This window comes from Erinaceus europaeus, chromosome 6 (assembly GCF_950295315.1).
Source record: "Erinaceus europaeus chromosome 6, mEriEur2.1, whole genome shotgun sequence".
In the NCBI taxonomy this organism is placed as follows: domain Eukaryota; kingdom Metazoa; phylum Chordata; class Mammalia; order Eulipotyphla; family Erinaceidae; genus Erinaceus; species Erinaceus europaeus.
In genome coordinates this window covers 60895250-60916463 of record NC_080167.1, presented here as the reverse complement: position 1 = coordinate 60916463, position 21214 = coordinate 60895250, and the positions used below count along the sequence as shown (strand labels likewise).

The window sequence follows — 21214 nt, the reverse complement described above, 5'->3', positions numbered from 1 at the left end:
TAAAGAAGGTGAATTCACCATTTCTAATGGCTGAGTAGTATTCCTTTGTGTATATAGACCACTTACTCAGTGGGACATTTTATATATATATATATATATATATATATATATATATATATATATATATGTATTTTTTTTTAATTTAAAGTCCTGTATACAAATGTTTACTTTCAAATGCACAGCTGGCACTTATACAATGTTATTTCAAAAAAAATTATTCTACTATCTTTTCTCTCTTCCTATATGCTTATAACATAAATAAAGTTTTGATGTCTTGACAGTTTTGAAGAGTCTTAGAAAAATGTTCCTTCTCCTAATTTATTATTAAAGTCTCTTTGTATAACTTCAACTTGTATGACCATTTCTATTAATCCTCAACTGTGCAGAATGAGGACAGATATTTCTAAGAAATATCTTTTGTGACATTGGGGACATTATATTCTTAACACCCAAGTGGACCAGAGCTGGGCCAGCTCCAGGGATTACTGAGTGCCTGGCTCTGAGGTCAGGAACAACTCTGGAGCCGGCTACGCTTGGTTTACCACCCCCCCCCCCAGCTCCACCTCTGGCTTGTCCAACCTCAGCATCTGTCCACATAATAAGGGAGGTGACATCCCAGAGCCTGTCCTCCACGTGAGGCCCTGTGAATGGCAGGAAGGTGTGAGTAACCCATGCAACTCAGGAGAAATGGCTTCTTTTCCCTTGTCCCAGCCTCCCCAGGGGCCCCTTCCCACCCCCAGGCCCTGCCAGAGCCTCCAGGCTGGGTCACCTCCGCAAGGTGGTCAGGACGTCGGTCATGCCGCGCACGCGCTGTAGGAGGCTGTCCAGCCGGTGTGGCTCCTCCTTCAGGAAGCGCACAGCCTCCACCTCGATACGCAGAATGGCTCGCATCTTGTTCTGCAAGGTGGGGAACTCTCCTGCGGGGTAAGTTCAAGGAGACAAAGGCAGGTGGGGTGCCCAGTCCTCAGCCCCCATCAACACCGCACCCTCCACAAAGAAGCAGGGTCAAAGGGACCTCGGGCCAGGGCAGAATCCCTCCAGGCTTCACTTCCTGTCTGTGTATTTGGCACAAAGACACTGTCTATTAGCGTCATGAGGCATGAATCTGAACAGGTGCAGAGCCCAGGGCAGATAAACTGGTATGAGCATCATTTAATCTAGAACCTTCTTGTAGCCTCCAAGAAGACAGGACGTTTGGCTGTTTATTATTATTGTTATTTTTATTCATTTATTGTTTTAATTGCCACTAGGGTTATTGAAGGGACTCAGTGCATGCACGATAAATTCATTGTTTCCGGTGGCCATCCCATCCCCCTTCCCTCTCCTTTAAATAATTCCTTTTTAAATTTTTTTTAAAAAAATTATCTTTATCTATTGGACAGAAACAGCCAGAAATTGAGAGAAGGGGGAGATAGTGAGAGAGACAGAAAGAGAGAGAGACACGGAGAGACACCTGCAGCTCTGCTTCACCACTTGTGAAGCTTTCCCCCTGCAGGTGGGGACAGGGGGCTTGAACCCGGGTCCTTGTGCACTGTAACATGTGCGCTCAACCAGGTGCGCCACCGCCCAGCCCCTAAGTAACTCCTTTTCTTACTTTGATTTTTTATTATCTTTATTTATTGGACAGAGACATCCAGAAATCAAGAGATTAGGGGAGGGAAAAAAAGGGAGAGAGAAAGAGACTCCTGCAGCCGTGCTCCACCATTCACAAAGCTTTCCCTCTGTAGGTGGGGGCTGGGGGCTCAAACCTGGGTCCTTGTGCATTATAATATGTGTGCTCAACTGGGTGTGCCACCACCCCCCGCCTCTTCTTCTTCTTCTTCTTCTTCTTCTTTTGCCTCCAGGGTTATCTTTAGGGCTTGATGCCTGCACTACAAATCCGCTGCTTCTGGAGGCTATTTTTTCCCTTTTGTCGCCCCTGTTGTTTATCGTTTTTGTTGTTATTGCTGTCATTGTTGATGGACAGGACAGAGAGAAATGGAGAGAGGAGGGGAAGACACAGAGGGGGAGAGAAAGACAGACACCTGCAGACCTGCTTCACCGCCCGTGAAGTGACTCCCCTGCAGGTGGGGAGCCGGGGGCTGGATCTGGGATCCTTACGCTGGTCCTTGTGCTACTGCCTAGCCCCCTTCTCCTTTTTTCTTTTCTTTTCTTTTTTCTTTTTTTTTATAGGGACAGAGGGGAAGGAGATGATAGAATGGGAGAGAGAAAGAGAGACACCTGCAGACCTGCTTCACTGTTTGTGAAGTCTCCACCGCCGGAAGCAGGGATCAGGAGCTTGAACCCAGGTCCTTGCTCATGGTAACCTGCGTACTTGCTCTATTGGGTGCACCAGTGCCCAGCCTCCCATGTGGCTGCGGTGTTCAGGGTGGTAGGCCTGGCCTGTGGGGGTGTCTGGGGAGACCTGAATGAGGAGGTGGATGGTGGCCTCCTTCACCATCTGACAGAGTCTTATGGACAACCAGGAAACCTGCTTCAGATGTCTCCCGTCAAGCAGGAAGCTCACCTTTCAGGGTTGCTACAGCCTCTCCCGCCTGTCGGAGGAGGAAGGCCCCATCTTCTACATCTTTCAGCGTCACCACTCGGCCAGCTGATGCAGAGTCCTTCTTCAAGTCCTCCACGAAGTCTTCCAGTTCACTGGGGCGGGAGGACAGGAGATGGGTGTGAACATTGAAGCTTCTGGGAGGATGGAGGACCGGGCAACCTCACTACCCTCATGTGGCCCTGCCCTGCCTGGGCTTCCCTATGAGTGTGTGTGCATGTGTGTGTGTGTGGGGGGGGGGGAGTGGAGGCTACACCTTACGAGAGTTTGTCTGGAGACAGTCTGCTGAAATGCCAGGCGAGGGAGCTTCCCCTTCCCAGGGCCTGCTCATGGAGAGTCCCAGCTCACCCTGAGGGAAGATGGCGGCTTTCTGACAGACTGCCCAGTCTTCATCTTCACTGGGGCTAATGCCAACTAAAAGAGGGATGGACATGTACACTTTGTGATGCCAACATAAGGGAAGGGGGAGAGGAAGAGACAGAAAGAGGGAGACAGAACAGAATGGGGAGCCACATAGGTTTCTGTCTCTTTAAAGTCTTTTTATTTTATTTTATTTTTATACAAATGCTCTTATTTATTCATTATTGGATAGAGACAGACAGAATTGAGAGGGGAAGGGGAGGTAGAGAGGGAGACAGAGAGATGCCTGCATTCCTGCTCATGAGCCTCATTTGTGAAGCTTTCCCCCTAAAGATGGGGTCCGGGGATTTGAACCTGTGTCCTTGTGCACTGTAATATGTGCATTGAACCACTGCCTGACCTCTTTTTTACTTCTTCTTCTATTTCCTTTTTTTTAAAAAAAATAATATTTGTTTATTATTGGCTAGAGACAACCAGAAATTGAGTGGAGTGGGGAGATAACGAGAGACAGAGAGACACCTGCAACCTTGCTTTACCACGCGTAAAGCTTTTCCCCTGTAGATGGGGACCAGGGGGCAAACCTGCTCAAAACCTTGCGCATTGCAACATATGCGCTCAACCAGGTGCACCACCACCGGCCCCCCATGTCGGTTTCTCTCAGGCTTTTCAACCTTGGCCTTTGATGTCTGCAGCTGGATCATTCTCTGTGCGGGGGCTCTCCTTCCTGTCCACTAGGGGCTGCTTATCCCTGGCCTCAACCCTAGATGTCAGTAGCACTGACCCACCATCCCAACTTAGGATAAAAATGTTTATCAGGTGGACTTGGGAGACAGCATAATAGTTCTGCAAAAAGACTTTCAGGCCCGAGGAACCCAAAGTCCTAGGTTCAGTTCCCAGAACCACCATAAGCCAGAGCTGAGCAGTGCTCTGGTCAAACAAACAAACAACTATAAATAAATCAATAAAATAAAGTTTGTCAGGGTCATATGACAATACAGGCTAAGGGACATGGTTAAATGTCCCTGGGATAGCAGAGCGGAGGGGAAGGAGCTTTCCCCCATTCTAGAAGTTCTTCTTCTATAAAAAAAAATTTTTAGTTACTTTTTTTATTGGTAGGATTAATGATTCGCAGTTGACAATAAAGTACAGTAGATTGGGGTACATATGTAACATTTCTCAGTTTTTCACATTACATTCTAACTACCTAGAAGTTCTGATTATACTACTGACGGTCTCTTCAATAAGGACTGACTTCCTTCTCCAAGCTGGTGTGTGTGTGTGTGTGTGTGTGTGTGTGTGTGCCAGTTTCCACAGAACTATAGGAAGATTCTTTGCTTCAGTAAACAAGCAAACAACATCCCGTCTCCCAGGTGCACTGATAACTCCATCCTATATACACATTGGCATTATTTCAGTGAGTAAATTTGACAACAGAAAATCCTTCTTTAAAAAAATGCAGGGGGGTTAAGGGCAGGTGGCGCCAAACTCAAGGACTGGCAAAAGGATCCAGGTTTGAGCCCCCGGCTCCCCACCTGCAGGGGAGTCGCTTCACAGGCGGTGAAGCAGGTCTGCAAGTGTCTGTCTTTCTCTCCTCTTCTCTGTCTTCCCCTCCTCTCTCCATTTCTCTCTGTCCTATCCAACAACAATGACATCGATAATAACTACAACAATAAAACAACAAGGGCAACAAAAGGGGAATAAATAAATAAATAAATAAAATAAAATAAAAATAAAAATGCAGGGGAATACCTCTGCAGACCACTAGGTGGCAGGAACGGATCACCACACCCACAGGAGAGCAGGAAGGACAGGCAGGCACAGGGGACTCAGAGCTGGTCCCTAGGATCCCTGCCCACCAGGTGGACAGGCTGGAGCGAGGGCAGGCAGGGCAGACTTGGAGCTGGCACACAGCACTTGTTTGTGGCCTGAGATCTGGCAGCCTGCAGCCCAAATATGAGACGTAAGTAGTCACTTGTACCCCCACTATTACAGAGAAGAATTGAGAGGGAAGGGGGTGACAGAGAGAGAAAAAAAGAAATACCTGCAGCCCTGTTTCACCACTATTGGAGCTTCCTCCCTGCAGGTGGGGACCAGGGGCTCGAACTTGGGTCCTTGTGCAGGGTAATGTGTTTACTCAACTGGGTGTGTCACCACTCAGCTCCTAAGATCTGATAGGCCTGCACCATTCTTTGTCGAGCTTATTCCTGGGCTAAAAGAAACCTCTTTCAGACTAGGCCAGAGGTAAGAGCTCAGCTAAATGATAAACATGCTTGTCTGTCTGTCATCTGTCTACCTAATTTATCTCTATGACACCAGGGAGTGGACCCTGAGCCTCACTTATGCACGACAACACTCAGAAGTTTCCTTGACCCAGTTTCTACTTTTCAGAGACAAACAGACAGGTAGATAGATAGATAGGAAGAAAGAAAGAAAGAAAGAAAGAAAGAAAGAGAAAGAAAGAAAGAGAAAGAAAGAAAAAGAAAGAAAGAAAGAAAGAAAGAAAGAAAGAAAGAATACCACAGCACCACTCCATTATCCATGGAGTTCCAGTGGTTGTCTGTGGTGTTCCTATGTGGTACCTTGGGTTTGAACCCAATCCAGAGCCTCACCCCCAGTAGACTGTGTATCTACTGGGTAAGCAAACCCATTCTCTTCCCCCTCCTCCTTCCTCTCCCTGTCCCCCTGTCCCACCCCTGCCCCCTACTCCTTCTTTTAAATTGCCACTGGGCCTTGGTGCTGGGCACTATAAATCTACTGCTATCAGTGACCATTTTTTCTCTTTTCTATTTTATTTGACAGGACAAAGAGATATTGAGAGGGGAGGGGGAGACAAAGAGGGAGGGAGACAGACAAACACCTGTAGACCTGCTTCACTGCTGGCAAAGTCGTCCTCCCTGCAAGTGGGGAGCAGGGGTTCGAACCTGGTCCTTGCACATGGTAAAGCACGTGCTCAAATAAGGTGCACCACCACCCACCCCCTCCAACTTTTTAAAAACTTTATTGGGGGAATTAATGGTTTACAGTAAATACAGTTGTTGGTACATGTGTAAAATGTCTCAGTTTTCTGCCAAACACCAAGGGAGAAAATTTACTTAGTCATAATTTAATTGGAATCTGTATAAAAATATTCTTCAAAGGCCATAGATTTTTTTTCAAAGTTTCCAGAAAAGAATTCTAAACATAGTTGTAAATTATTGGGCTGTCACAAAAAACATTTCAGACCACTAACAGCCTTCTTACTTTATGACCAGTGATTAACTGTCTGCACATGCTAGAGCTATTTAAACCGGAGCTGCTATTTTGAGATGGTGAAGAAAAGGGGTCAATTCTAATTTTTAAATTTTTTTTTTAGGAAAACAGAAACTCAAATCCCCACCCCACCCCACCTTCACTGCAACCCTCACTTTGGTCATTCTTATGGGGTAGGCCTGGCAGATGAAGTCAATACCAGGTGGGTGACGGAACACAGGGCTTTCTGTCATGGGACTTCTGATGAATGCAATCCTGAGATTGTCTGCCACCTGCAGGTTGGGCGATTCAAGCTTTCTAAGAAATGGGGTGATCGTAGTGGGGTGGTAGCGCAGCGCATTAAGCGCACGTGGTGCGTGTCGCAGATACCAATGTAGGGATCCCAGTTGGAGCCTCCCTCCCCACCTGCGGGGGAGTCACTTTGCAGGCAGTGAAGCAGGTCTGCAGGTGTCTATCTTTCTCTCCCCTCTCTGTCTTCCCCTTCTCTCTCCCTTTCTCTCTGTCCTGTCCAACAACATCAACATCAGCAACAACAATGATAACCACAACAAAGCTACAACAGGGGGAAAAAAAGGCCTCCAGGAGCAGTGGATCTATGGTGCAGGCACTGAGCCCCAGCAATAACCCTGGAGGCAAAAAAAAAAAAAAAAAAAGAAATGGGATGATCACTAACGCTAGAGGAACTCACAAGGACTCTTCAGCACAGGGCGGTAGATAGCATCATGGTTATGCAAAGAGACTCTCATGCCTGAGGCTTCAAAGTCTAAGGTTCAAGCCCCTTTTACCACCATAAACCAGAGCTGAGCAGTGCTCTGGTAAAACAACAACAACAGCAAAAGAATCTTGACTTGCTAAAAGATAAAATGGCTCCATCCTCAGTCTTGCAGGCACAAGAAAGCAACACAAAGGATGCTTCCGCCCTGCCCCCAGGGGACCAGCTCATTTCAACTGTCAGGCTACACAGAGGCCTCCAGTAAGTACCCCTTCTGAGGTGGGCCCTCATCCTGACAGGAGCAGCCTTTTTCTCCGCCAGGCAAACTCAGTACAGCAACTCTGTTGTCATTTTCTCAACTATTACTGCACTACAGTTGAGTAATTATATTCTATCATTTATTTATGTATGTATTTGTTTTTTTTACCAGAGCACTATTCAGCTCTGGTTTATGGTATGGAGGATTGAAACTGGGACTTTGGAGCCTCACACATGAGAGTCTCTTTGCATAACCATTATGTTATCTCCCCCCCCCCCCCCCAACCTGGTTGAGTTATTTATAACGAGAGAATTTGAAGCTGGTGTTACCTGGGTTGTTTGTTCTAATTTAGCGTGATTACGTGTGCCCTGCCATCCATCACTGGGTTTTGTTATTTGCCCCTTTGGACTTTCTGATGAAGATGGCTCTGGCTCTGGGTTCTTCGAAAGAGATTTACTTATCTTGGGGCTGGGCAGTGGCGCACCCTGTTAAGTGCACACAGTACTAAGAGCAAGGCCCCGAGTAAGGACCCAGGTTTGAGCCTCCACTCCCCACCTGCAGTAGGCTGCTTCACAAGTGGTGAAGCAGGTCTGTAGGTGTCTTTCTCTCCCCCTCTCCCCCCTCCCCCTCCTCTCTCAATTTCTCTCTGTCCTGCCTAATAAAATGGGAAAAATTGGCCACCAGGAGCAGTGGATCCATAATACTGGCACTGAGCCCTAGCAACAACAATGGCGGCAAAAAAGAAAAAAGAAAAAGAAAAAGAAAGAGAGATTTGTTTATTGAGAGAAGAGGCGGGGAAGAGAGACATCAGATGCGGTGCCCGGGATTGAACCTGAGGCCTCATGCACGCACGCCTAGTACTCTACCCACTTCACCGCCCTCCTGGACCGCTAAGCTTCAAATCTGGAAGAGACTAGCTTCATCTCCTCAGCATGGCTGGATTTCTTGGACAGGAAGAAAGGGGCAGGAAGTGTCACTGATACACAGACCCAGCAGACCTCCAGCCTGCACACAATAAACAGGGAAGGAGGGAGAGGACTTTAGCTAGGATGGGCCACCTCATTGGTAACGACACTTTGTTTTTGGTTTTTGCTATGAGGGTTATTGATGGGGCTCAGTGCCTGCACTACAATTCCACTGCTCCCAGTGACCATTCCCCCCCCCTCCACTTTTTCTTTCTATTTTTGACAGGACAGAGAGAAATTGAGAGGGCCTGGAGGGGCAGTAGAGAGGGAGTGAGAAAGACACATACAGACCTGCTTCATTGCTTGTAAAGCATCCCCTGTCCCCTGTACAGGTAGGGAGTGGGGGCTTGAACCTGGCTCATTGCACATGGTAACGTAGGCACCTAACTGACCCCCTTCTTTCTTTCTTTCTTTCTTTCTTTCTTTCTTTCTTTCTTTCTTTCTTCCTTCCTTCCTTCCTTCCTTCCTTCCTTCCTTTCTTTCTTTAGTTATTTTTTGCCTCCAGGGTTATTGCTGGGGCTCGGTGCCTGCATCACGAATCCACTGCTCCTGGAGGCTATTTTTTCCCTTTTGTTACCTTGGTTGTTTTTATCGTTGTTGTGGTTATTATTATCGTTGCCATTGATGTCATCGTTGTTGGACAGGACAGAGAGAGATGGAGAGAGGAGGGGAAGACAGAGAGAAGAGAGAAAGACACCTGCAGACCTGCTTCACTGCCTGTGAAGCGACTCCCTTGCAGGTGGAGAGCCAGGGGCTCGAACTGGGATCCTTATGCTGGTCCTTGGCGCCTTGTGCTACGTGCGCTTAACCCATTGCACTACCACCCGAACCCTAGCTTCTTTATTTATTAAATTTTTTTTTTCCTGGAACTGGGGCCTGGATCATAAATAATTTTAACACTCCTGGGGGTAACATTTTCTTTCTTTCTTTCTTTCTTTTTAACTTTGATAAAGAGAGAGAGAGAGAGGAGAGGAGCACCACAGGGAGCTTCCCCTGGTGCCATACTGGGCTATATGCATGGTAAGGTGCATACCCTTACCTGCAGGCTATTTCTTGGCCCTGAGATAAGAGAACTTCCCCCCAGGCCCCTCGTCCAGCCCCCAGGTCCCACAACTGAACAGTCCACAAAGGACTGGCACCCACCAGAGCTTCTTGACAATCCTCTCCTCCTCCTGAAGGTACTTCTGTCTCTCCTGCTCCACCAGGACGCGTTGTCTCTGCACCGGGTCCTCCAGCCTCTTCAGCGTTTCCGTCACTTTGCTGCTGATTTCCAGCTCAGCCTTCTTTATCATGGCCCTCAGCAGCTCCTGGTTCTGCAGCTGGTGAACAAAAGAACCAGGCGGCTCAGCCTGACCCGCAGCGTGACAACCAGTCGCCTGGCAGCCCTTTAGGTGCCATTAGTTCAGAATCAGCATCTGATTCTTTCAGCAAGAAAGGGAAGGGCCCAAAGACTGGGTACTATCTTGCTTCTCCAGCCAACATGGAGTCAGAGCAGTCAGCTAACAGTCAGACAGGTAGGGGTGTGGATCGACCTGCGAATGCCCATGTCCAGCGGAGAAGCAAATACAAAAGTCTGACCTTCCACCTTCTGTACCCCATAAAGAATTTTGGTTCATATTCTCAGAGGAATAAACAGTAGGGAAGTTTCCAGTGGAGGGGATGGGATACAGAACTCTGGTGGTGGGAACTGTATAGAATTATATCCCTGTTGTTTTACAGTCTTGTAAATTGCTATCAAATCACTACCAACAACAAGAACAAACCCACACAAAGTAAATAAATAAATAAAACAGCATCCTTTCCAGACTCCGCTCAGTGTGTGGACTGTGGACACAGCTCACGTGTGTGTATGTCTATAAAACAGAGCATCCTGGGAGTTGTGCGACAGTGTAGCGGGTTACGTGCAGGTGGCGCAAAGTGCAAGGACCAGCATAAGGGTTCCAGTTTGAGCCCCCAGCTCCCCACCTGCAGAGGGGGGTCATTTCACAGGCGGTGAAGCAGGTCTGCAGGTATTTATTTTTCTCTCCCCCTCCTCTCTCCATTTCACTCTGTCCTATCTAACAACAACGATATCAATAACAACAATAACTACAACAATAAAACAAGGGCAACAAAAGGGGATATATAAATATTAAAAAAAGTTTTATAATAGATCATCCTACAGATAATATGGGTCTAGACCTTTGATAGGTCCCTCCCTCTACCATCACACCTATTGGGGACATCATTATAAGACCTCTGATGGGCTTCTTCAGGACTGTAGCCTCACTATGAAATAGCAATGGTAGGGACTGGCCCCTCTTTGAAGGGTGGCTGGGTCATCCTCTTCCGCCACTGTGGACTGTGAGCTCAGATTGACAGGGACTTGGAGGAGGCTGTACAACTCCTGTGCTAAGTATGAACAGATACGGGCTCTGGGTTAGATGACTGTGGTAAACAGTTAATTGCATTTAAATATCTTCAAGTTTGTGATCAACTCTCTGCCCTAATCCTGCTTCCTAGTTCTGCTATCAACTCCGACACTATCTTCCCAGACAATATTTCTAGTTCACCCCCATGTTAGCTAACAAACTCAAGCAAAGACTACTAAGACACAGGCTCCTAGGAACAGTCCTAAAATAGACTCCTAGCTTCCTTCTAACCCAAAGCCCCTACTTTCACCTGCTCTAGTCCGACTTTTTGGTTGCTGTTTATTGACTATTTTGTCCTGCTTTATATCTTGGTGCATTTCAGCCAGTTTTAGATGCCACTGTGATTTCCATCCTGATATCTCTGGGTAGACGACCTCACCAGTGTGTCCTGGAACCTCACCTCTCCAGAGCCCTAGTCCATTAGGGAAAGACAGAAACAGGCTAGGGGTATGGATTGACCTACGAATGCCCACGTCCAGGGGAGAAGCGATAACAAAAGTCAGGCCTTCCACCTTCTGCACCCCACAAAGAATTTTGGTTCATATTCTCAGAGGAATAAACAATTAGGGAAGTTTCCAGTGGAGGGGATGGGACAGAAGGTTGGTGGTGGGAACTGTATAGAATTATATCCCTGTTGTTTTACAGTCTTGTAAATCAATATCAAATCCCTAACAACAACAAAACAAACCCACACAATATAAATAAATAAACAAATAAACAAATAAAACAGCATCCTTTCCAGGCTCTGCTCAGTGTGTGGACTATGGGCACAGCCCAGCAGCCAAGAGCACCAGTGTTGGAGCCCTGGAGATAGTTTATCTGGTAGAGTACACATCACAGTGTTCATAAGGCCCTGGGTTCAAACCCTCACTCACACAGGGGAGCACCATGGGTAGCACTGGGGATGGGGGCCTCCATGGGTGGTGTCTATAGCCAGTCTCTCCTTGCAGCTCACTCTCAAAATAAATAAGCAAATAAAATAAAACTGGTCCCAGGTCCATATGTAAGGTTTGTTTCCTGCGGCCGCACCAAGAAAGAACACTGGCTTTGGCGCCTAGCAGATCGTCCCTCACGGCTCTCCCTGGCTCAGAGAGACACTTGGATCACATGACTTAGACTCTCCCAATCTCTCAGACGTCTCCCTTCTACTGAGGAGTCACAGTATCTGAATCTCCTTGGTGTGGAATGGGCTCTCCTCAAACGCTGCTGTGTTCCTGGATCATTTCAATGCCTCTGCTCCAAGGAGACCTGCCTGGGTCCCTCTTGGTGGATCCATGTACCAAATGTCACTCAACCAGACCAGAAGAACACAGTGTTAGATTCTGATGGTGGCCACGACAATGACTGCAGAGGAGCCTCAGGCTCTCAGCAACCGGCTCATTTCCCTGCTTCCACAGAGGCTGTTTGCACACAGACGACCATGGTTTCCACGTGTGGCTTCATATGGTTTCCTGTACCTTCGTGGTTCTCGTCCCTGAGAATATGGGATGTGTGAGTCTGCTGCTAGACATCACAGGGATCTCGTCAAAAACTCGAGTCCTGTTGTCAAGAAGGTCCTGGAGGCAGGACAACTTCCTGAGAACACGTCCATCCAGTGAACTCATCCAGTCAGCCTCCAAACCCAGCAACTACGTCACGCCTATTATATTTCCTCCAACCTTGTCCTGAAATCTCAATGAGCTCTTGTTTTTTCCTGTTTTTCTAGACTGTATTATAACTCCAGAGTAGTCACTGATGGGGCTGCTGATGCCTTTGTTAACTGTCGTTATCTGTAACAATCGGGGCAAATGATTTCTTCTTCTTCTTCTTTTTTTTTTTAAAGGGAAGGGATAAGAGTTCTTGTCCTCAGGAGCTTGAGAAAACTGAGGGAATTGGGAGCCTTGGGCGGTGCATTGGTTTTATTTCTTCTTCTTCTTCTTCTTCTCCTCCTCCTCCTTCTCCTTCTTCTTTTTTTTTTTTCTTTTTTCCCTCCAGGATTATCACTTGGTTAGAGCTCGGTGCCTGCACTGCGAATCCACTGCTCCTGGAGGCCATTTTTTCCCTTTTGTTGCCCTTGCTGTTTATCATTGTTGTTGCTGCTGTCATTGTTGTTGGATAGGACAGAGAAATGGAGAGAGGAGGGGAAGACAGAGAGGGGGAGAGAAAGACACCTGCAGACCTGCTTCACTGCTTGTGAAGCGACATCCCTGCAGGTGGGGAGCCGGGGACTTGAACTCTGGACAAATGACTTCTAACCATGTCACCAACCTGCCTGACACCACATCATGTCTTCTGTTTACCTTGGATTTTTATAATTATCTTCTTTTTTTTTTTTTTAATGCTACCAGGGTTACTTCTGGGGCTTGGCACTGGCACACAAACTCACTATACACAGAGGGGCCAGGTTTTCTTTCTTTCTTTCTTTATTTTTTTTTACACTTCTATTTTATTGGATATTACAAAGAGAAATTGAGAGAGGAAAGGGAGATTGAGAGGGAGAGACTAAGAGAGACACCTGAAGACCTGTTTCACCACTAGTGAAGCAACCTCCACTGTAGGTGGGAAGCGGGGGCTCGAACCTGGGTCCTTGCTCATGGTATTATGTGCACTGCTTCCCAGCCCCTTTTATCAGTAGATTTTTATGCAGTGCCAGAGAGTGAGTTCAGCATCACACACATGCATAACACTATTGAGTAGCTTTCTCTGCCCAGTTTTTCTATTCTTTTATTATTTGAGAGTAAGAAGAGGAGAGGGGAGAAAGACAGAGAGACAGAAAGACAGAAAGACCGAGAGAGACACAGAGAGAAGGAAAGCACATCAACACTGCTCTACTGTCCATGAAGCTCCCTCAGTGCCAGGTCTCATATCCCCATGTAGTGCTGGGGCTCAAACCCAGCGCCTCACATATGGTAAGTTGCTCATTCTACCAGGTGAGCTATCTCCCATTCATGTCTTCCACTTCTCCAAAGAAAACAGAAAACCTTTCGACCTGAGCCCCATGCAGACTTACCATCACATTCCACCCACAGCGCTGTTCTGACCCTATGGCCACACAGAGAGGCTATCTGGGGCCCTGTTTGGGTCTCACCACTCAGCAGTCATGTGACCTCAATCCAGCCCAGGGAGCTCATCTAAATGCTTTCAGTCCCTGCAGATTACCCTTTCGTGTTCTAGAATAGCCTGTAAGTGCAATTCTTATCTGTCTCTCCACCCCCCCCCCCTTTCTTTTACCAGAGCACTGCTAAGCTCTGGCTTCTGGTGGTGTGGGGGATTGAAACTGGGACTTCGGAGGCTCAGGCATGAGAGTCTCTTTGTGTAACCATTATGCTATCTCCCCCACCCTGTAAGCGCAGTTCTACAATGTGAAATCACAGCGCATGGTTTCTTTCTTTCCACAAGCTGCTGTTGAAAACTGGCCGTGAGTACTTCAGCAGTTCAATGTTTTGGGTGCCAAGTGGTATTCCATTGTGTGGACAAACTCACAGAATGATTCAGTACATTGCGTGGTGGATTAGACTCTTCTGTTTATACACAGTGGCTTTAATCTACGGTCTTTAGATCCACTTATTTCTGCCATGTACACAATCATATTGTTTTCAAATAAAGCCATTTACACTTTTTCTTTTACTTCCCATGCCTTTTATCTCTCCCTCCTTCAGCCTTCTTCTCTCCCTTCCTTTATTCCTTCCTCTCTTCTCTCCTCTCCTCTTCTCTGCCATTCCTTCCTTGCTTTTTCTGGTCTTATCTGACTTGATAGCAACTTCAGCACAGTGTTAAATAGAAGTGAGAGTAGCCTCTCTTGGCCTGGTTTCCAGTCCCTTGGGGAATATGTTTAGTCTCTCACCACAAACTACAACATTTTCTGTAGAATTTTTAGACCACCATTATCAGAGGAAGGAAGTTTCTTTCTCTTGGAAACTGCTTTTATCACTGGTGTTGAGTTGTGTCATTTTTATCTGTACTTATGGAAACATGATTTCTTTTTTTCTCATTTATTCTTCTAATAAGTTCACATACACTGAATCTTTTTTTTTTCCACATTAACATAAGACTGCATTCCTGGAATAAAGTCCAGCATAAAATATTATCTTTTAATATACTGCTGAATTCAACTACTAATATTTTGTCCAACACTTTTTAAAAAAAATTTATTTATTCCCCTTTGTTGCCCTTGTTGGTTTATTGTTGTAGTTATTGTTTGATAGGACAGAGAGACATGGAGAGAGGAGGGGAAGACAGAGAGGGGGAGAGAAAGACAGACACTTTCAGACCTGCCTCATTGCTTGTGAAGCGACTCCCCTGCAGTGGGGAGCCGGGGGCTCGAACCGGGATCCTTACGCCAGTCCTTGTGCTTTGCGCCACCTGCACTTAACCCACTGTGCTATACCGCCTGTCAACACTTTTTTAAACACACACACACACACACACACACACACACACACACACACACACACACACACACACACACATATTCAGAAGCAAAGTTATTGGTCAGTGATTTTTCTTCTTTTTATGATACTTACCAGGTTTTGCTTTTAGAGCAATGTTGGTTTCATAAAATAAGCGAGGCATGTTTCCTATTTTCTAAAGAGGTTTTTGCCTTTCACTAATTTTATTTATTTATTTATTTATTTTAATTAATTAATTAATTTATTTATTTATTCCCTTTTGTTGCCCTTGTTGTTTTATTGTTGTAGTTATTATTGATGTCGTCGTTGTTGGATAGGACAGAGAGAAATGGAGAGAGGAGGGGAAGACAGAGAGGGGGAGAGAAAGACAGACACCTGCAGACCTGCTTCACCACCTGTGAAGGGACCTGCCGGCAGGTCCTTGAGCTTAGCACCACCTGCACTTAACCCGCTGTGCTACAGCCCGACTCCCAACCTTTCACTAATTTTAAAGATGTCATTCCATCACTAATTTTGGTTTGTCTCTGATAAGGGCAGTGTTGATTTTTTTTTTTTTAATTTATAAAAAGGAGACATTGACCAAAACCATAGGGGTATAACTCCACACAGTTCCCACCACCAGATCTCCATATCCCATCCCCTCCCCGATAGCTTTCCTATTCTTTATCCCTCTAGGAGCATGGACCCAAGGTCATTGTGGGATGCAGAAGGTGGAAGGTCTGGATTCTGTAATTGCTTCCCCACTGAACATGGGCATTGATGGGTCAATCCTGCCTCCCAGCCTATCTCTCTCTTTCCCTATTAGGGTGGGGCTTGGGGAAGTGGAGCTCCAGGACACATTGGTGGGGTCGTCTGTCCAGGGAAGTTTGGTCAGCATCCTGCGGGCATCTGGCAGTGATGATTTTTACTCATTTTTCTGAGTTTGCAGTGAGCCTCTCTAAATTATTTTAAGAAATGTCTTCTTTATTCCTGGCTTCAAGCTATTTAATGAGTACAGTTCAACTGTTCTTAGTATTCTAAGGATCCCTTGAGCTTTTTTGCTTTGTATTTACATTCCATCTAATATCGGAAAGATTCAGTCATGATTTCTTTGAATACAAGAAATCTAGGGAAGTTGGGCGGTAGCTCAGAGGTTAAGCCCAGGTGGCACAAAGCGCAAGGACTGGCATAAGGATCCTGGTTCAAGCCCCCGGCTCCCCACCTGCAGGAGAGTCACTTCACAGGTGGTGAAGCAGGTCTGCAGGTGTCTGTCTTTCTCTCCCCTTCTCTGTCTTCCCCTCCTCTCTCCATTTCTCTCTGTCCTATCCAACAACAACATCAATAACAACAACAATAATAACTACAACAATAAAACAACAAGGGCAACAAAAAGGGAAAATGAATAAATAAATATTTAAAAAAAAAGAAATCTAGGAATTTTTGACTGGATGCTGAACATGAGCTCTGGATTTTGTTACTTTCCTTTATAGATGGTGGAGCTTCTTGGCAAACAGTTCAGTTCTGAATGATTTTGTTGTTTAAGGTTAGTTTATACATGTTGCTAGGATGAGGCCATGTGGTGGCACACCCAGGAGAGTGCATACAATTCCATGCACAATGACCCAAGCTCAAGCTCCTGGTCCCCATCAGCAGGAAGGAAGCTTCACAAGTGGTGGAACAGTGTTGCAAGTGTCTTTCTCTCTTCTTCTCTATCTCTCTCTGACTCTATCAAAAAGGAAGAAAGAAAGAAAGAAAGAAAGGAAGGAAGGAAGGAAGGAAGGAAGAAAGGGGGAAGGAAAGAAGAGAAGAGAAAGAAAGAAAAGAGATCACTTGGAGCAATGGATTTATTGTGCAGACACCAAGCCCCTGGTGGCAAGAAACAAATGGATCAATGCTGCTATGGTGACTCTTGGGCAGTGCTTATTCTAGGGATCTAGGTGTGATCCCTTTCTAATCTACTGAACACCCCTCCCACAACCCCTGCAAGTAATCAGTCAACCCTCTTTACTCTTGTTTGTCAAAACATGAACATGGTCCAACCCTGACTGACAGCTGAGACACTTCTACTTAGCCTCTTTTTTTGTCCAGTTGAGCGGTCTTCCACACACCAGACATGTGTGTTTATCATTCAAGAAAGGAGCCACAGGCCTCTGTAGTTCTTTCTCCAGAGAGCTTCCTTTCATTTGGTCCTCCACAAATCCTAGCTGCTTTAGGTCTCAACACTTGGATCTTAACTTCTTCTTCTTTTTACATCCAGGGCTATCACGTGGGCTTAACCTGCTACTGTCTGACTCCTGAGATAAAATATTTTAAAAATTTAGTTGAGGGGCTGGGTGGTGGTGCACCCAGAAGAGTGCACACATGTGCAAGGACCCATGTTCAAGCTCCTGGTCCTTACCGGAATGGGGGTAGTGGGAGTCATGAGAGGTGGAGCAGTGTTAGAGGCATCTCCTTTTATCTCTCCCCCTCTATTTCTCTCTGTCTCTATCATAAAAAGAAAAGGAAAAGAGGATGAGGAAGACCACTGAGAATGGTTGATGTGTCATGCAGATATAAAGCCCAAGCAATAAACTTGGTAGGAAAAAAAGTGAACCAAACGAGCAGCATCAAGAAAATGGGGCGCTGAGGAGACAGCATAATTACAATGCAAGCAGCTGTGTTTCTCTCCTCCCCTCTCCCGGGTCAACTAGGAATACCAAAGGAGACCACCTGGGACCGCAACAAGACAGGACTAGAACTACTCCAGGAACCCACCAAATCACTGCTGAGTGCAAACACGTGTGGCTCCTGGACAGTGAGGAGCCTAGGGAGAGATTAAGTGGCAGTTTACCAGTTGAGACACCACCTCCAGTCTATTTCACCAACAAAAAGACAGATGAAGAGAGGAGAGGACTCCCCTAAGACTCACCAAATGCAACTGTAAGTCTCTGTTGCTACTGCCCTCAGAATCCCCAATGCTGACACCAGGGGACAGAGAACTAACGAGGAAACTCAGGAGAAACTCTATACCTTCGTGGCCTAACTGTGGGGCTGTGAGAGTCTCTTTGCATAACCACTGGATTATCTCTGCCCTACCCTGCTTTATCTCTTGGTCAGGAGTCAGTGATTAAATGAAGAAGCCTGCTTATACTTTAAAAGCCCTCAGGTACCCATAGCCTACAGGGAAGAAAAAGAACAAAAGAGGCTTTTAAACCAATATGTTCCAACTCAGGGATTAAAATAATAATGAAACAACTGTCAATTTCCACAACCGTGAACCATTTAATTACCTTACTTAGACATAAGTCAATCCAGGCAAGAGTGATCAGTAATTTGAAAAGTACTGAGAGAGGGACTTCATAACATACTATATAAAATGGTTAAACCAACAGGAAGAAATACTGGAGAAATGAACCAGGACAAGAGTACAGCTAAAAGCCACCCAAAGGGAGAAGCAGAAAATAATAAAGTCAACGTACAGACACTACTTAAGGAATTAATAACAGGAGTGAGTAAATAGTTTGAAAGAATTGTCATCAGAAATGCAGAAACAGGAGCTCCAGTGGTGCAATCAGCGCACAGTACTTATACAGAAATGCAGAAACAACAAATGAGACTCTGAAAGAAAACACTAATTATTTCAAGGTTATTAGAGAGCTGAAAGCTGAAATAGCTGAGCTAAGAACACAACTAGTTGAACAAGCCAAAACAGTCTCATAACAGGGTAAGAAAAAAGATGAACTACAGAAAACAGTAGAGGGGAGAGAGAATAGAATCAATGAAGACTGAATTAGCAAGATCAAAGACGAATTAGAGAAAAAAGAAGTAAGAGATCTCAAAAAGAGATTAAGAGATACTGAAAACAACAACAGAGACCTATGGGTTGACTTCACACGAAATAATATACGCATTATTGGCTTCCCAGAGGAAGAAAGAGAGGGAGGGGAAGAAAGCATTCTTTAGGACATAATTGCTGAGAACTTCTCTAGTATAGACAACAAAAAAGACATAAAGGTTCAAGAAACCCATAGGATCCTAAACAGAATTAAGCCAGACTTAAAGACACCAAGACACATCACATTTAGAATGGGAAGGAACATGGATAAAGAAAGGATCCTAAAGGCTGCAAGAGAAAAATAAAGAGTTACCAACAGAGGAAAACCCATAAGATTAGCAAAAGACTTCTCCACACAAAACACTACAGGACAGAAGTATATGGCAAGATATCTACCGAGTGCTCAATTGAGAAGGGCTTTCAACCAAGATTACTGTATCATGCTAGACTGTCATTCAGACTAGATGGAGGCATAAAAACCTTCTCAGACAAACAACAATTGAAAGAATCAACTAACACCAAGCCTGCCCTGAATGAAGTTTTGAAAGGTCTCCTATAAACAGTCAGACTACCATAAATAAGCCTTATATTAGAACACTCTAGAACTGTACAAGAATGGCATTAAAATATCTTCAATCATTGATATCAATAAATGTCAATGGCCTGAATTCACCTATTAAAAGGCACAGAGTAGGAAGATGGATCAGAAAACACAACCCAACAATATGCTGTCTACAGGAAACTCACCTAACTCAACAAGACAAACACAAACTCAAAGTGAAAGGATAGAAAACTATCATACAAGCCAATGGCCCACAAAAAAGGGCAGAAACAGCAATTCTCATATGTGACACAATAGACTTTAACATAAATAAAATTAAAAAAGATAGGGATGGACACTACTTAACGCTCAGAGGATCAGTCAATCAAGAGGACTTAACAGCTATTAACATCAATGTACCGAATGAGAAGCCATCTAAATATATCGTACATCTACTGAAAGAGCTACAGCAATATATTACCAGCAACACAGTCTTAGTAAGGGACTTCAACACCCCACTCTCTCAACTTGACAGATCATACAGGTAGAAAATCAATAAAGACATGAGGGAGATAAATGAGGAGATAGATAAACTACAACTATTGGACATTTTCAGAGTCATTCATCCCAAGAAACTGGAATACACATTCTACTCAAGTCCACATGGGTCATTCTCAAGGATAGACCATATGTTAGGCCACAAAGATAGCATCAGCAAATTCAAGAGCATTGAAATTATCCCAAGCAACTTCTCAGACCACAGTGGAATTAAACTAACACTTAACAATCAACAAAAGATTTGTAATAGTCCCAAAATGTGGAAACTCAACAGTACACTACTTAACAACCACTGGGTCAAAGAGGAAATCAAGGAAGAAATCAAAATGTTTTGAGAGTTCAATAAAAATGAAGACACAAGCTATCAAAATATTGGGGACACAGCTAAGGCAGTACTGACAGGGAAGTTCATAGCCATACAAGCACACATTAGGAAACAAGAAAAAGTACAAATAAACAGCCTGATTGCACATCTTAAAGACCTAGATGAAGAAGAACAAAGGAACCCTAAAGCAACCAGAAGGACAGAAATCACTAAAGTTAGGGCAGAAATAAATAACATTGAAAATAAGAAAACCCGCAGGTGGCGCAAAGCACAAGGTCGGCATAAGGATCCCGGTTCTAGCCCCCGGCTCCCCACCTGCAGGGGAGTAGCTTCACAAGCGGTGAAGCAGGTCTGCAGGAGTCTATCTTTCTCTGCCTCTCTCTGTCTTCCCCTCCTCTCTCCATTTCTCTCTGTCCTATCTAACAATGACAACATCAATAACAATAATAACTACAACAACAATGAAAAACAACAAGGACAACAAAAGAGAAAATAAATAAATAAAATATTAAAAAAAAGAATATAAACTTAAAAAAAAAAAAGAAAATAAGAAAACCATACAAAAGATCAATGAAAGTAAATGTTGGTTCTTTGAAAGAGTGAACAAAATCAACAAAACTTTAGCCAGACTCACATAACAAAAAAGGGAGCAGACCCAAATAAATCGAATCATAAATGAAAGAGGAGATATTACAACAGACACCTCAGAAATTCAACATATCATGCGAGGCTTCTATGAACAACTATATGCCACCTAGCTAGAGAATCTGGAATAAATGGACGATTTCCTAGATACCTACGAACATCCAAAATTAAGTAAAGAAGAACTAAGTAACATGAACAGGCCCATCCCAGCTAATGAAATTATAACAGTTATCAAAAACCTTTGCAAAAATGAAAGTCCTGGACCAGATGGTTTTACAAATTAATTCTACAAAACCTTCAAAGAAGAACTAATACCCCTACTTTTAAAAGTCTTCCAGAAGATTAAAGACACTGGAATACTCCTTTCCAGCTTTTATGAAGCCAATATCACTTTGATACCAAAAGCAGACAGGGACACAACCAAAAAAGAAAACTACAGACCAGTATCTCTGATGAACATAGATGC

At 44.8% G+C, this 21214-nt stretch overlaps 1 protein-coding gene across 25 annotated transcripts in view; it reads right to left on the bottom strand.

Moving 5' to 3' along the window:
* The window catches only part of KIAA1217 (KIAA1217 ortholog), a 362069-nt gene that overhangs the window by 23123 nt on the left and 317732 nt on the right, over positions 1-21214 (bottom strand). For all 25 annotated transcript variants that reach the window (XM_060192298.1, XM_060192288.1, XM_060192287.1 and 22 more), the window contains 3 exons: positions 9231-9406; positions 2507-2637; positions 770-917 (listed from right to left, as the gene is read on the bottom strand). In XM_060192298.1, coding sequence (XP_060048281.1) covers positions 770-917; positions 2507-2637; positions 9231-9406 — 455 coding nt within the window. The remainder of the gene's footprint in view (positions 1-769; positions 918-2506; positions 2638-9230; positions 9407-21214) is intronic.